The 15,663-nt window shown below is 43.0% G+C and overlaps 1 protein-coding gene and 1 long non-coding RNA gene across 5 annotated transcripts in view; one reads left to right on the top strand and one right to left on the bottom strand.

The window, feature by feature from the left end:
• Positions 1 to 5,979: 5,979 nt before the first annotated feature.
• Positions 5,980 to 11,231, bottom strand: TOB1 (transducer of ERBB2, 1). Of its 3 annotated transcripts, none has more exons than XM_072780042.1 (2): positions 11,213 to 11,231; positions 5,980 to 7,916 (listed from the first exon to the last, which is right to left on the bottom strand). In XM_072780042.1, the coding sequence occupies exon 2, from the start codon at positions 7,771 to 7,773 to the stop codon at positions 6,736 to 6,738; it is 1,038 nt and encodes a 345-aa protein (XP_072636143.1). In that variant the 5' UTR covers positions 7,774 to 7,916; positions 11,213 to 11,231; the 3' UTR covers positions 5,980 to 6,735. The 3 variants fall into 3 exon arrangements, with proteins under 3 accessions (XP_072636143.1, XP_072636141.1, XP_072636142.1); XM_072780040.1 differs by lacking the exon at positions 11,213 to 11,231 and adding an exon at positions 10,970 to 10,988; XM_072780041.1 differs by lacking the exon at positions 11,213 to 11,231 and adding an exon at positions 9,774 to 10,047.
• LOC140606520 (uncharacterized) overlaps positions 10,776 to 15,663 on the top strand; it is a 30,171-nt gene continuing 25,283 nt past the window's right edge. For both annotated transcript variants that reach the window (XR_012008861.1, XR_012008862.1), the window contains exon 1: positions 10,776 to 10,965. This is a non-coding gene — a long non-coding RNA (uncharacterized lncRNA). The remainder of the gene's footprint in view (positions 10,966 to 15,663) is intronic.

The raw sequence follows: 15,663 nt of genomic DNA, 5'->3' as shown, positions 1-15,663 counted from the left end.
AAGATGACTTTTAGCCCAAGCTAAACCTCCAAAAGCCCAGCCAAGGGTTTTGGTCCAATCAAATTCTAACTAACCCCAAATCTAAAAAATTGGTACTCAGTATAACAAGATTTAATTCATATAGAAACTACTGAATATTCTTCTGAGCCATTAAAAAACGGGATTTTCCTGTTTACTGTGCAGTTGGTTTTTTTTTTTTTTTAAGATTTTACTTATTCTATTGGACTGTTTGGTGGAGGAGGAGCAGAGAGAGAGGGACCATCAGACTCCGCACTGAGTGGGGAGCCCAACTTGGGGTTCAATCCCACATCCCTGAGATCATGACCTGAGCCAAAACCAAGAGTCAGATGCTTAAGCGACTGAGCCACCCAGGCGCCCCTACCATGAAGTTTAAATATGTTCAAAACTCAAAACAACACTAATGGGAATGTAAGTTCATCCATAATAGCTTATGCTTTTAAAATATGACTTTTTAAACCAAAATATATTTTGATTATTTTCAAGGAAGGCTTTCAGAACAGTTTGAAATAAGAGGTCAGTTTCCTTAGTGGTTCTATTTTTTAAAGATTTTATTTATTTATTTATGAGAGAGGAACATGAAAGGGGGAGGGGCAAAGGAGGGTGGGGAGGCAGACTCTCTCCCTGCTGAATTGGGAGCCCCATGCAGGGCTCCACCCCAGGACCCAGGGATCACAACCCAAGCTGAGGGGAGATGCTTGTGTTGTTTTTTATTTTTTAAAAAGATTTTTTTTCTTTATTCATTGAGAGACACCGAGACAGAGGCAGAGACACCGGCAGAGGGAGAAGCAGGCTCCCTGCAGAGAGCCCGATGTGGGACTCGATCCCAGGACCCAGATCACAACCTGAGCCAAAGGCGGGTGCTCAACCACTAAGCCACCCAGGTGCGCCCCGAAGGCAAATGCTTAACTGACTGAGCCACTCAGGTACCCCATTAGTATTTTAAAATAAGACCAAGAAGACCATTTATGACAACATCTATACATACAGAAATCATGTATTCCCAAGTAGGTACACGGAACACATTGTTGAAGACTATTTTGGTGACTTGACCTTTCCTTATGGTGTTTATCAATAACACAGGTGAGAAATGTATGTGAAAATGGCTGTATAAGGTCAACAATTAGATTTTACTTAGAAGGAATGGGGCCACTAAGTCTAGAGTCCTTACTCTGTCTGAGGTAATCATCCAGTGGTTCTAAAATGAGAGAAGCAATTTACACAATTGAATTAAGAAAATCAACACAATTAAAGCACTGACTTAATGATTTCTAAAAACATTTCCAGATAGCCTATAATTATAGCTTATGGCTACCGGAAATATAAAATATCTCCCCCAATACATCATCATGACTTCTAAACATGGCCAAGAGCCTCCCATTAGACTCTTCTCATGAACACTCCTATAGAAATTCTACCAGTCATGTGACTAATACATCAAAAATAGTCTTATTTCCCTGACTTCAAATCAGAACAACAACTAATCCCAGGGAACAAAGCATCGAGTTTAAGAGCGTAAACTCTGGAACTTCACTGAGTTTGAATTCCAAGTCTGCTACTTATTGGCCATATAATCGTGGATGAATTAACCGTCTCATCTCCTCTTCTGTAAACTGCATTGGAATTGTGCATGCACATAGTAAGTGCTGTATGAGTATTTGTTAACCAAATGATTTAAAAATTTTTTAAAACGGTTTTAACAGAAGCGTAGGACTAATTTTCCAGTTATACGCACAGATATTGATCTAAGGTTCGTTAAACACGAACATAGTACCTTCCTAGTATAACACACAGAAAACTGAAGAACTTAGATCTCAAGTGGCCTCCCGGGCCAGATCAATTAAGCACCAACTGATTGGCATACTGAGCATTATAAGAAGTTTTATTTGGCAATGGCAATTTTACATACTTGTCTTCTAATAAGGCTGCTTTCCTCTTAACTGATCTTGCACTAGAGTTATTATCCTGCTTCTAACGAAAGCATGCATCTCTTCAAAGATACATACTGCTGTGTCATACCTATGCTTTATTTTTTTTTGAAGATTTTATTTATTTATTTATTTTTTAATTTTTATTTATGATAAGTCACAGAGAGAGAAAGAGAGAGAGGCAGAGACATAGGCAGAGGGAGAAGCAGGCTCCATGCACCGGGAGCCCGATGTGGGATTTGATCCCGGATCTCCAGGATCAAGCCCTGGGCCAAAGGCAGGCGCCAAACCGCTGCGCCACCCAGGGATCCCAGATTTTATTTATTTGAGAGAGAGAGAGCACGAGCAGGGGGAGGGGCAGAGGGAGTGAGAGAAGCAGATTCCTTGCTGAGTAGGGATCCTGATGTGAGGCTCGATCCCAGGACCCCGAGATCATGACCTGAAGCCAAAGGCAGACACTTAACTGAGCCACCTAGGTGCCTCCATGCCTATGCTTAGTTTGTGTAGGGAAGAGGTTATGGAGGATAATCTCCAACCAGCATTTTATCTCATTAGCTTGAGTATGTCCAACTAGAGATACTTAAGTTCTCTATGTGTTATAGTGACTTGTTTTAAAATAACCCATCTCCTGAAGATTTGTGAGAGAAGGTCTCTCAATTAGAAAGTAACACATCTATAAGAGAATGACATTAACATCAACACATATTAGAACACCTTAAACTCAGAGCAACTTGAGTTTCACCTTCACAAGCTAAGAAGTTAATCACAGTAAATAAAGATGGTCATTATCTTTAGGGAAGCATTTTGACTTTAGGCCTACATTTGCCATCTAATATAGGTTAAAGCTATTCAGAGGAGATTTTAACAATACACCTGCTTTTAGAAAAGATGGGCAGTAAAGGAATATTCTAAACTCAAAGAGCTACAGAGCTACTTTTATCATCTTATTCATCCATCAATGAAGTATGCGATCTATAAGGCAGTATTTTGGACACCAGATCGGGCCATTCAGAGGCTGCTATACAGTATCCATAGTTATAGAAGTAAAAACAATGGGAAGATAATGAACTCATCAGGGGTGAATGGCTGGCTCAGAGGGTAGTGCATTGACTCTTGATCTCAGGGCTTTTTAAATTCTAGCCCCATGTTGGGTACAGAGACTACTTAAAAATAAAATCTTTAAAAAAAAAAAAGATCATTAAGTCATCACATGGTCAATCAAAAACTGTTCCCACAAAAGGGTCAAAAGTGTGATAGCAGAGTGAGAAGAAGATTTGGGGCCAAGATGTAAGTAAGCTTTTCTAAGGCTTTATATGGTGTGCTAGACAAGAGCATCTTTTAAAAAATATCCATTCCTGGGGAATGCCCAGCTGGCTCAGTTGGGGGAGCTTGTGACTCTTGAGCTCAAGGTTGTGAGTTCAAGCCCCACGCTGGATGTAGAAATTAAAATCTTAAGAAAAAAATTCCATTCCTTAGCTAAAAAGCAAAAACACAAGAAACAAGTGTTGGTGAGATTGTGGAAAAAGGGGAGCCCTCAGGCTCGGAATGCAAACTGGTGCAGTCACTATGGAAAACAGTATATGTTTTCCTCAAAAAGTTAAAAATATAAGTATCCTATATTCAGCAATCACATCACTAGCTACCTTTCAAAAAAATACAAAAATACTGAGTCAAAGGGATACATGCATCCTAATGTTTATAGCAGCATTATCTACAATAGCCAAATCATGGAAACAGCTCAAGTGTCCATCAATTGATGGATAAAAATGTGGTGTGTATATATGTATATACACACATACATACTATGTGTGTATAATGCTGCTATATACACACACCACATTCTACAATATTATTCAGCCATAAAAAAAGAATGAAATCTTGCATTTGCAATTATGTAGACTTAGTATAATGCTAAGTGAAAGTCAGAGAAAGACACACCGATATGATTTCACTCATATGTGGAATTTAAGAAACAAAATAAGCAAAGGGGAAAAAAAAAGAGACAAACCAAGGCACAGACTCTTAACTATAGAGAGCTGATTACCAGAAGGGAGGGGAATGGGTGAAATAGGTGATGGGGAGTTAGGACTGCACTTGTGCTAAGTACCTGATGACATATGAAAAATGTTGAGTCCCTATATTGTACATCCAAAACTACTATTACACTGTATATTAACTGGAATTAAAAACTTAAAAAACATTTCCACTCCTATTGGATGTGGAAGAAAGGGTAAAAAGGGCATGAAAACAGAGCTTCTGTTCATTCTTTAAACAGAAAAAAAAAACGTCCTCAAGGATACCAAGCTCAAAGTGAATGATTTTTTTTTTTTTTGAAACCAATCAAGATTCAAGCACCAGGGACGCCTGGGTGGCTCAGCGGTTGAGCCATCTGCCTTTGGCTCAAGGTGTGATCCCGGAGTCCCGATCAGATTCCCTGCTTGGAGCCTGCTTCTCCCTCTGCCTGTCTCTGCCTCTCTCTGTCTCTCATGATTACGTAAATAAAATCTTAAAAAAAAAAAAAAAAAAAAAGATTCAAGCACCAAACCAACATGGGTACTAAATATTTCCCTAAGATCCCTAAGTTGTGGAAGATACTCATATTTACATTAAGATCAATTATTTAAAGTCTGATTATATGTATTAGCGTTCCAGATTGTTACAAATGTTTTCCTACTAGCCAATTGCCTTAATTCTTATATTCAGAAAAAGTACGTTGAGTCTTTATTTATAAAAAGGCAATTTTCCTATTAAGCCTAGGATAACTTCACCCCCAAGTCTCTAGTAGAAATTAGCACTTAAGACCATTACTGATTATTCTTACAGCTATTCAAACTTGCGGATCACAAAAGCACATAATTGATAGTGCTGGCAGACCAGATCCCCGCCAGTTCCACTCACTATCCCAGTCTTCTTCATAGCCTCATTCTGTCCACTCAAGGACAAAGGCCTCACCATGGAGCGGACGAAACAGCTCAGCTTGGTTATTCCCAGTGCTTGTTTCCTTAAAACTTTTTATTGCTCTAAATTGCATGGGTAACAGACAAAAGGCTTTTGTACACTGGTGTCCAAAAAATTCATTTAAGACCAAATTTATTTCACCAGTAACCCAGACAGTGCTGGTTCCTTACTATAAATGTACATTTTTCTTCCAATTTGAGGCAATTTTCTCACCAATACTATGTCAACACTGTATCAATGGACATTTAAACAGTGAAATGACTCATTTTACTTTAAAAATAGTGTCTCCTGCTCCCAACTCATCACTTTTTTAAAACTCCACCCTTACCAAGCCACTCCAATTTGACACATTACGGGTGAGTAATCTTTGAACCTCCCCTCATCTCCCAAAGCAGCAGGTTGGCTATCCAATAGTAATTTTTTTTTTTTTTTCAAAAAAGGAAAAAAGTAAACTTTCTTGCTGGGAAAATGCACACAAATACTAACATTTAGCACTCTGTCCAACCTTGAGTAGAGTTTGATCATAAATTCTCCAACTAAACATGACTGAACTTTAAGTGTAAGGATTAGTAAACAGACCTAATCTTCTTTTTAAATAGTTAGGTCAGCTGCTTTGTCCAAGCAAGGTTTCTGAGCTACTCACCTCCCCAGCAGAAGCAAGAAACTAATCCAAATGGTCTCTCCATATACATTTCAAATAAATTCTCTCAGGTTACATGAGTGAATTTCATTTTATCATCAGACTCTCAGATGTCAGCACACCACAATTTAAAAATTGCCGTAAAACGGGGTTGCCTGCCTTAGCATACCCATCCCTGCTCACAGAGAGATACATGTGGGCTGAAGAAAGTTGCTTAAAAATATACAATAAAGCAGTCCCAAGCATCGGTCAGGTTATGCAGTTTTGATGGGACTTTTTAGGTGGCAAACTACTACTATCTGGTGTAGTAGTGCAACTGCATTATTCCTCCATGATTCTAGGAGTCAGGCCTTTCCACATCACTAGCATTTACAACATCTTAACTCTAGAGGTAGATCTTTAGCAAAGGCTTCAAAACAAAGACAACGATAAGCGTTTTTAATTTTAAAGAATTTTAATACAAACTTAATATAAACTATTTCAGTCCCTCTTAACATGTAAGACACTGACTCAAAATACTTTTATACCGTTTTTTCAAGTATTGCACAATATAGGTACAAAATTAATATTTACGATTACATTTTCTTCCATAATATATAGCAAAAATCTTTAAACCTTTAACAGAAAATACATTTTTTTGAAAAAAGCAAATATTCGTACATTTTAATTCCACCACTAAAGGAATATCCTGTACACAATTTTGAGAATAGTTGATGTCTTTAAGATGGATATTTTACAATTTCAGTAAAAAAAATACATGAAGCTGCTGCTGTCACAGGTCACTGTAGTAAAAAGATATAAATGCAATACCGTGTCGTAGAAACAATATATATATCCTCTGATATTTTACAAACTTTGTACTAAATTAAATTATACAATTAGAAAAGACCAATAAACCCACTTATTAGTGCCAATTTTTTATAAAAAAAAAATCAGCCATGTCCTTGCTATATCTTAAATACTGTAAGAGGCCATATCTGAGAGTATACTTTAAAATATACAGTCAGTATAAAATAACTTTGTGCTTGGTTGGCAAATGAAAAATGATGCAGGTTTTATTTTTGTAACCAAGCTTGAATGTATCCTTACTATAAGCTTTAAAAAAAAAAAAATCTCAAGGAGGTAAAAAAAAAAAAAAAAAATCCCCCTTGGGCCCGTGCATTTTAACTTGTACATTTTTTTTTTCTTTTTTTAGTTAGCCATAACAGGCTGGAATTGCTGGTTAGAATACTGCATGTTATTTAAGCTAAAATTCAAGCCATCTACAAAAGACTTCTCGTTGAGGCCTCCATAGGCCGCAAACACATCAAAGGCATTACTGTACTGGAGAGGACTGAGGTTAAGGGGGCTGTCACCTGGGAACATTCCATTGGTACTACTACCTTGACCCTGCATATTAGGAAAAATAAATTCCTTGGCATTAGGAGAAAGAGCAGAGGCTTTCTGCTGTTGCTGCTGCTGCGGTGGTGGCGGTGGTGGTGGCGGCTGGGATGGCTGCTGCTGCTGCTGCGGCTGCTGCTGGCTACCCAGGCCAAGCCCGTACAGAGAGTGCATTGAGGAAGAGATGGCTTTCTGCTTCAAGAGGTCATTCACATTCAAGCCGAGGTTGATAGGAGAAGTACGTGCAACCTTGTTGCTGCGGCCACTATTCTTCATTTTGGTAGAGCCGAACTTGGTGGCAGCAAAAGTGGCAGTGGTAAAGGTTAAAGGCTGAGTGGACCGGGGCATGAAGGTAGGGCTTACAGCAGCAGAGTGACCAAAGGGAGGCGACGGAGAGCTGGACACGGATGAGGCTGGGTCACTTATGGGCATAAAAACCTGGGCCTCTGGGTTAAAGCTGTTTTTGATCTCTTTATCCAACTCACATCCATTTTCATTATTATCATCCACATAAAGCACCTTCACTGGTCCCTTTTCACCAATTTGGTAGGAAACCTCAAACGGGTCGATCCAAACACTAAGATCCTGTGGCAGATTGCCACGAACATCATCAATGTCCAAACCACTCTCTTTGGATGCTTGTTCAATCACTGGGTCCACTTTCTCCCCTATGTGTATACATCTAAACCCTGATCCTTTGTATGGCTTTTCAGGATACCAGTGCCCTTCATATTTCTTCTTAAGAAGTCTTTCAAGCTCTTCACCAAAAATGTTGACACGTCTCCTGGGAAGCTTATTGTACAAATATGAAATAATAAAATTTAGTGCTACTTGGATTTCAAGCTGCATAGCTGCTATGCCACAAAGTGAGATTTGTGTTTCAACTCCCCCCCAACACACACACACAGTGTTCAGTTTGTGGCAGAGAAACAAATTTTCATTCAAAGTGCTGGTACTTTGTAGATTATCCTTCACCTTGAGTGGTCTTGCTCCTTAAAGAAAAACAAAACAAAACAAAAACAAACATGTCCAAATAAGATAAATCTAAGTCCCACAGCCTTTTCTTACCCCCGGAGTAATTTTACTTTTGAAAAAGTCTAATAGGCTAGAAAGTCAGAAAAATATAATCAGCATAAAATAAAGGAATATACAATAGAAAATTGTTTATTAAAGTTCAAAATCTCATGGGACAACTTAGGATTTACAGTTAAAACAGTATTTTTAACCCTATTATTTACTTTTTTTCCCTGAATACAGCTCATATATATATATATGTATATATGTATATATGTGTATATGTATAAATGTGTGTGTGTATATATGTATATATAAAATCTCCCCCATATGTAGTGTATTTCCTCCCTCAATTCTCACAAGAATATTTATTGGAAACTCTACTCTGCACAACCATCCACCCACCTCCACACACATATATACCAGTTTTAGAAAGTGATCATATTCCTATTCACTAATTTAGAAATGAATTCTGTATTTCAGTTCATTCTGGATATATGCTGCCTAAATCTGCTGTATGGTTAAACATTCAGACATTTGAGAAGTTAGGAAAATTATTTTAATTTCCAAAGTACGTGAAGCTAAAATTAAAAATACTAAATGAACTGCCGTCCTAGTGAACAATAATTATGAACCAAACTATCCTGTATCACGGCCGTCTTAAATATGCTAAGGGCACACAACGTAAAAATCGAGCTTCTGTTTTTCCTTTCCAATGTGCGTTTTTCTAAATCTGAAAATACCTCTTTAACAGCAAGTATAACAAAAGCAACAATTAATTTCAAAACTCTATTGATTATTCTCTTTAAAGGGCAGGGTTTCTGAGTTTATTCTGATTTTCAAAACCACCTCCCTCCTTCGCGATAAGAGAACAGCCGGAGAGGCTTGTACGATAAGGTCGACCTTTAAACGTTTGCTGGATCAGCACTGGGTGGGGATAAGAAAAGATCAAGGGCAAACAGAAGATATTTGCGAAAGGGATCTATTTGTACACTGAGGTTGATTTAAAAGGACATTTTAAAAAATCAAGTTGGTGTCAATCCATCTGTTCCATTTTCCATTATTTGTGGTGACAAAGGGAAAAAAGGATCTCCGGCTGCCCCCAAACTACACTTTAAAGCCCAAAGCCCGAGTGCCGGCCAAGGCAGCTGATTAAGCCAAATTGCTTGACGCTGCAGCCGAGAGAAATTCAGGCTCCGCGAAAGGTAGTTTAAAGCAACGCCTTAAGCAGGAGTGTGAAGAATTACATAAACAGCCAGTTGGGTCTCATTAGATTTCTGCTCACAGCTCTCGGAGCCCGAGCGCTGGAGCAGCAGCAGCGAGAGGAGGAGGAGGAGGAGGAGGAGAGGAGGAGGAGCAGGGGGGGAGGAGGAGGAGGAGAGTACAAGTCTCCTCCGAAAACGAGGAGGAGGAGGAGGAGGAGGAAGGCCACGAGAAATGGCAAAGCAACCACTCGGGCCAGGCGCCGGGCAGGTCGGGGCGCCGGCCGCTCCGGGTCAGCCGCTCCCCTCCCCCCGCCGTAACCTGACCCGCCGCCCGCCGCCCGCCCCCCGCCCCCCGCCCGAGGCCCCGGGGACCCGGCCAGAGCCCGGCAGCAGCGGCTCCCCGCACCCCTTGGGGCCCCGCGGAGCCCACCGCGCCCCCGGAGCTCGCCGATCGTCCCGGCGCCCCAACCCCGCCCCCCCCACCCCCGGGCGCCGGCCGGCCCCGCCTCCAGGTCCCGCCGCGCCGGGGCCCCTCCGAGCCGCTCCCCTCCGCGCTCCGGCCGCCGCGCCGCGGTCCCCGAGGGCCCGGGGCTCGACGCCGCTGCAGCCCCGCCGCCCCTCGATACTTACGGGCTGCGTCCACCACAGAGCCGGCCGCCGGGCGGGGGAGCAGGGGCGGCAGGGCGGGGGCTCGGAGGGCGGCGGAGCCCAGCAGGCTGGAGGCTACGCGGCGCCGCCGGGCGGACGACGGGGGCCTGGGCGCGGGCCTCGGGAGCTCGGCGCTGCGGCTCGGGGTGGCGGGGCCGGTCGGGCGAGCGCGCTCCCTTCTCCACACAGCCCGGTGGCCTGGCCCAGCGTCCCGTAGTGCGCCCGCTCCGCGCCGGGCCAGAGCTTCGCTCCTTCTGCCGCGGCGCGCGCCCCGCCTCTCGTTTTATGGGCTCCTCCCCGCCCCCACCCCCTCCCGTAGGGGTGCGCGCGCGCCCGCCTCGCGTCACACAGCTCGGGGCCGCGTAACCATTCCCCGCCCTCCCGCCCCTCACCCCAGACCCTCGGCGGCGGCTCCGCCCCTGCCCTGCCCCTCGACGCCATTGGCCGAGTCCCGCCTGCCCATGTCCTGCCGGGCGGCGGAGGGACCCGGGGGACGAGGCCACACCCCTCCGGCTCCACGACGGCCAATGAGCCGACGTCCTGGGGCCGCCGGGGGCGGGACTAAGAGGAAGCTGGGAAAGGGATTGGGGGAGAGAAGTGCCAGTGAGGGCGACGGTGGTGGGTGGGGCGGCTGACGCCGGGTCCCGGCGAAGCGCCTCGGAGAGAGGGGGGAGGGGAGCCAGGCAGGTGGCGGAGCGGCGGCGAAGAGCGGGGAGAGCCCGAGGCCTCGAGAGGGAGGGGACAGTTTACCAAAAAATGCCCTACGCGAGTGGCACTGTGGCCCGGGAAATTCCCCCCCGTGGACGCGCCGCCACATCGGCCTCCGGTGCACGCAGGAGAGCCTCAGAGAAAGGGCGAACTGAGCCGGGGACTCGTGCAGCCGGTTCATTGAATATTAATCACCTCGGGGGCCTAGGCCAACTGCCACCCGGGGAGTGGCAGCAGCAGAACCCGAAGCCGCCGTGCCGGGCAGGGGGTGGGGGTGGGGTGGGGGTGGGGGAGACACAGCACCTGGCCGCACCTCCGCCCAGGTGACAGTTTAACTGCCTCCGCATCCCTCCTCCGACCTCCCCGTGCGACCCGGCAGCCACTTGGACGCGGGGGTGGCTGGAGACCGCAGGAAGAATCCCATTTTATCCCAAACATCCCGGCCCAGGCCTCCGTGCCAAACTGCGTACGTATCTCAGGGTCTCTGTGCCTGCGCGTGTTTTCAAGTGGTACTTTAACATCAAGACCCATACACGCGGCGCCTTCCTGTAATGCGCGTTTAAGATCCTCTTCGGTTGAAAGAACGGGCGGGGAAAGAGAGCGACTCCCGGGGGGCGGGGAAGCGCCCCTTTCCACAACCTGCCGCCGAGAGCTCCACGGAGTTCCAGGGGGAGTGGAGGCCGGCGTCCCTCTCGGCTAAAAATATTACTCACAGGTAGCAACGAGGCCTGATTGGCCGCGCTTCTCCCCTAGCGGCGAGGCGATTGGCTGCCTGGTATCCAGGAGACCGACGTCAAACTGGCACCGGGAAGAGGAGAGAGCGAGTCCGAGCCGAGGGGAGCTGGGAGGGGGAGAAAGAGGAGCAATGAATGAAGCGCCCCGCGCTGGCCTTCTCTCCCCTTTCCTCTGCGCTCAAGAAGTGCTTCCTGGAAAAACACCAGCTGGGGCTCCGCCTTCCTCTTAAAACGGTGGGGCCTGCGCTCTCAACCTGCTATAAGGAAGTTAAAGCGCGGCTCTCCGCGGGGAGGGGTGTCCGCGGAGCCGGCGGTGTAGACCAGCTGTACTCCTTGGGCGCACACCCGCTTGACTGTTAGGCCTAGAGGCTCTGCGCTTTATGGATGCAAAATCCGGTTGTGGCCTATTCTTCTCCACCCTGACTCTCCTGCCCTCGTGCCTCCACCCCCTGTTCCCCTTTAGAGGGAACCGAATTGATTAAAAAAAAAAAAAAAAAAAAAAAAAAGGCTATTGCTAAAGTCCCCAGTGTGTGTGGGAGGGAAAGGGAAGACAGGTTTGTAGAATGGGTTGAGGGTGGGACTGGTCATTGTATGGATTCCTAAAATTCAGGCGGCGTGTTTTAAGAACATCCAAGTTTTATTCTGATTTTTTTTTTTTGTCTTCGGATTTTTCTGTAACAAGGGAAAGTGGGATATGATGGTGAAAGTGTTGGAAGTGCTTTATTTTATGGAAACATTTTAAATGAAATGTTTCTCTGCATCAAAATAGTCCATGTGTTTTCTACTTTTTGCTCGGTTGTATCTTTTGTTTCCTATAATGAACATTCGTTCCATTCGTTATAAAAAAAAAAGTGAGTTATTTTTAATTTTTTAATTAGTTGAGCACAGAAATTACAAGAAGCAAGATAGTATATTTTGGGAATGGAGTATCAAGAGAAACACTTCATCTTTCACGTGCTCCAGAGCATAATTTCTCTTACCATTAGGCAAATAATACTGTACCAAACATCCAGAATTGCAGGACCATGTGTTGGGCCATGTGTCTTGATTTGTAATTTGGAAAATATATCACTATAATTAGAGGAGCATATTAGGCTTGGCTGACATTAAAATGTCTAACCAAAGATAGATGAATTGCCATGTTGTCAACCTTATCTATACTTTTCAAGAATTCTCAAAGAGAAGGCACAAATTCTCTTTTTTGCATGTACCCAATCTATAATCCCAGCCTTAAAATTCAAGAGCAGTCATCCAATAGGTTCTGATTAATTATCAATGGCAGTAAGTAGAATTTTTAAATAAAAAATTTATATGTCAAAAATGTATGAGTTTTTGGAACTCAGTCGAAGGATATGAGAACGTTTCAAAGCAAATATAAACACACACACACACATTAAGGCCCCACAGCATACTGGGCAAAGTACTGAAGTGCAGGTATTGGCAGATCTGATTTTACCCATTTCTATGAACCTTCAGTTCTCTCACCTATAAAGAGGGTTGGATACATAATCTCTAAACATCTCTTTCAATTTAAAAATTCCACGTTTAAAACCCAATGCCCCTAAAGTAAATTACAATGTAGTTCTTTTTTAAAAAACAGTTTACAGGGCAGCCCGGGTGGCTCAGTGGTTTAATGTGGCCTTCAGCCCAGGGCATGATCCTGGAGACCCAGGATCGAGTCCCACATCAGGCTCCCTGCATGGAGCCTGCTTCTCCCTCTGCCTCTCTCTCTCTATGTGTCTCTCATGAATAGATAAATAAAATCTTTAAAAAAAAAAAAATATATATATATATATATATATAGTTTACAAGTAAAAGGAAAACCAGATTCATAGCCTTCCAAGTCACAGGTATAAAATTTCCTTTATACAAGTTTTACACTTTAAATGCCCTCCCCACCCCTCCATCACTTATTACCACTTAACATTTACTTTGGAATTACACAGGGGAGTGAACTGCTAAATGATTATTTTGATTTATGGAGGGAAAAAAAAAGCATTTGATATGAGGCTCCAGGTGGTTATCACAACAATAGATATTCCTGCCTGTGGACAAGTAATAGTCACTGAAAATCACAGCATTTGCCTTTCCCCACTTTGCATTCCACATGACTCCTGGAGCAGTGCCTCACACTGAAGGTAACTATTGTTTGGTAAACAAATATGTTCTAATATCATTATGAAACACAATTCTTGAAAGTGCTGTGAATTATTATCTCATTCACACATATAAACGCATATATACTCCCACCTTGATTTCTGAGAGACATGTCCTAAACCTTCAAATTCTCATTGTTTCTTTGTAAACTGAGGATTACAGGAAAGTTACCATCACCTGATGTGTACTTATTATGGCTTGTTTAGCTTCTAGAGAATCAACTTTGTGTCTTGAAAGTTAGCATACGAGCATAATATTTTTATCCTTATTGTCGTTCATTTCTTGTGGACAGTCATGCAATATGAACCATGCACATTTTTAAATTGTTGGTGAGGAACAATTATAATCACCAAGTTATTAAAAACCAAGTAAACCAATTCTTTCCTAAACATTTTTCACAGGAAGTCACACATTTATGACTGAAGAAACCTCATTGTGGTTTCCTGTGGCTTTTCATATGGGTTAGTGGAGGAGAGCCATTCATTCTCTAAAAGAGATGGGAACACAGACAGTTGTAATTGAAAGATAACTAGATAACACTGAACATACTCATTTATCTTTGGGACAAGCAATTCCACTGAAGGAATTGGTCCAGTAGGAAAATATGTCCTTATAACTTGCTTACTCCCTATTATCTTGATGAGCAAAAATCCAAACCAAATCTTTGCATTTCTTTCCATTAGCAAAGGCTAAGGATTTTGGTCTCAGCCAGAGATTATACTTGCAGATTCTGGGAGTTGATACAGTGTTCACAACATTCTACACACAAAGAACATTAATTGATTAACATTTATTAATAATATTAGAATGCTTTAAATATATGAATTCCAGATTTCACCTGTTGTATACCATGTTACAAAAAATGGTAAGTGTTCTATTATAATGATACATAAATTTAAAGCATAGATTGTTTTACAGCTCTACTTACTCAAATAGAATTACATACATAAAATTTAGTTTATAAAATAGATACATGGTCCAACGATATATATGATGGTTTCTAAGAAAGCTTTACTCTTCTTATCAAAGGAACGTATGCCAGTTACTGTTGCCACATAACAAACTATCCAAAACTTAGCAACATAAAACATCTATTTTATTATGTTCTGAGATCCTGTAGATCAGAAATTCAGACAGAGTACAGGAGACAGATGGCCTTTCTATGCCACATAACATCTGGAGCTTCAGCTGGGAAGACTCAAACACTCAAGAATCATCTGGAGCAGATTTGTCTAATAGAACTTTCTCCAATGATAGAAACATCTATATTGTCCAATATGATAGCCACTAGTCACCTGTGGCTCTTGTACACTTGAAATGTAGCCAGAGTGATTGAGGAACTAATGTTTTCATTTACTTTTAATTAAATGTGAATTGAAATAACCATAGATGGCCAGCGGCTCCTGAATGGAACAGTGTGAATCTGGAGGCTTCTTCACTTATCTCTCTAGCATCTGGGCTGGGATGACCCAAAGGCTGGACTCCGTTAGCACTGTCAGTTGGAGCATCTTACACATGGCCTCTGAACTCTCCTTGTGGCTTGGGCTTCTCATAGCATGGTAGCTGGTTCTGAGAGGAAGCATCCCAAGAAGGAGTTTCTGAAGATCAAACATTCTAAGAGAGGCACATGGAAGGTGTATGGCCTTTTACTGATCGAGCCTTGTAAGTCACAAAGCACCACTTCTCCCATATCCATTGGTTGAAGTAATCATAAGTCTGTCTAGAGTCAAGAGGAAAGCATAGAGACTGACCCACCTCTAAAGGGAGTAATGTCAATGAATTTGGGATCCTTTCTAAAAATCACCACTGGGAAACTTCCACCTTTTTTTCTGCCTTAACATAAATCTGATGGCAGGAGCTGCAGCAGCCCTTTTATCACCATGAAGAGGATGCAAGATAATCACAGAGATAAAGGCTCTGATCAAAGCTTGTGACTATCTCTAGTCTACTTTTTTTTTTTTTAAGATTTTATTTATTCATGAGAGACACAGAGAGAAAGAGAGGCAGAGACACAGGCAGAGGGAGAAACAGGCTCCATGCAGGGAGCCCGATGCAGGACTCCATCCCAGGTCTCCAGGATCATGCCCTGGGCTGAAGGCAGTGCTAAACCACTGAGCCACCAGACTGCCCTCTAGTCTACTTCTTAAGCCAACATGAAACCCTCCATGACTTTTAGCTGAACATGTTCTCATCAAAAACACTAACTTAACAGCTTTTAAGGAAACGTGAACTTGATTCTTTAAAAAAATAAAATTTTATCTAGTCTGAATATT

Source organism: Canis lupus, chromosome 16 (genome assembly GCF_048164855.1).
Source record: "Canis lupus baileyi chromosome 16, mCanLup2.hap1, whole genome shotgun sequence".
NCBI classification, from domain to species: Eukaryota; Metazoa; Chordata; class Mammalia; order Carnivora; family Canidae; genus Canis; species Canis lupus.
The sequence above is the reverse complement of the archived record's forward strand: the minus strand, read 5'-3'. Positions and strand labels throughout refer to the sequence as shown.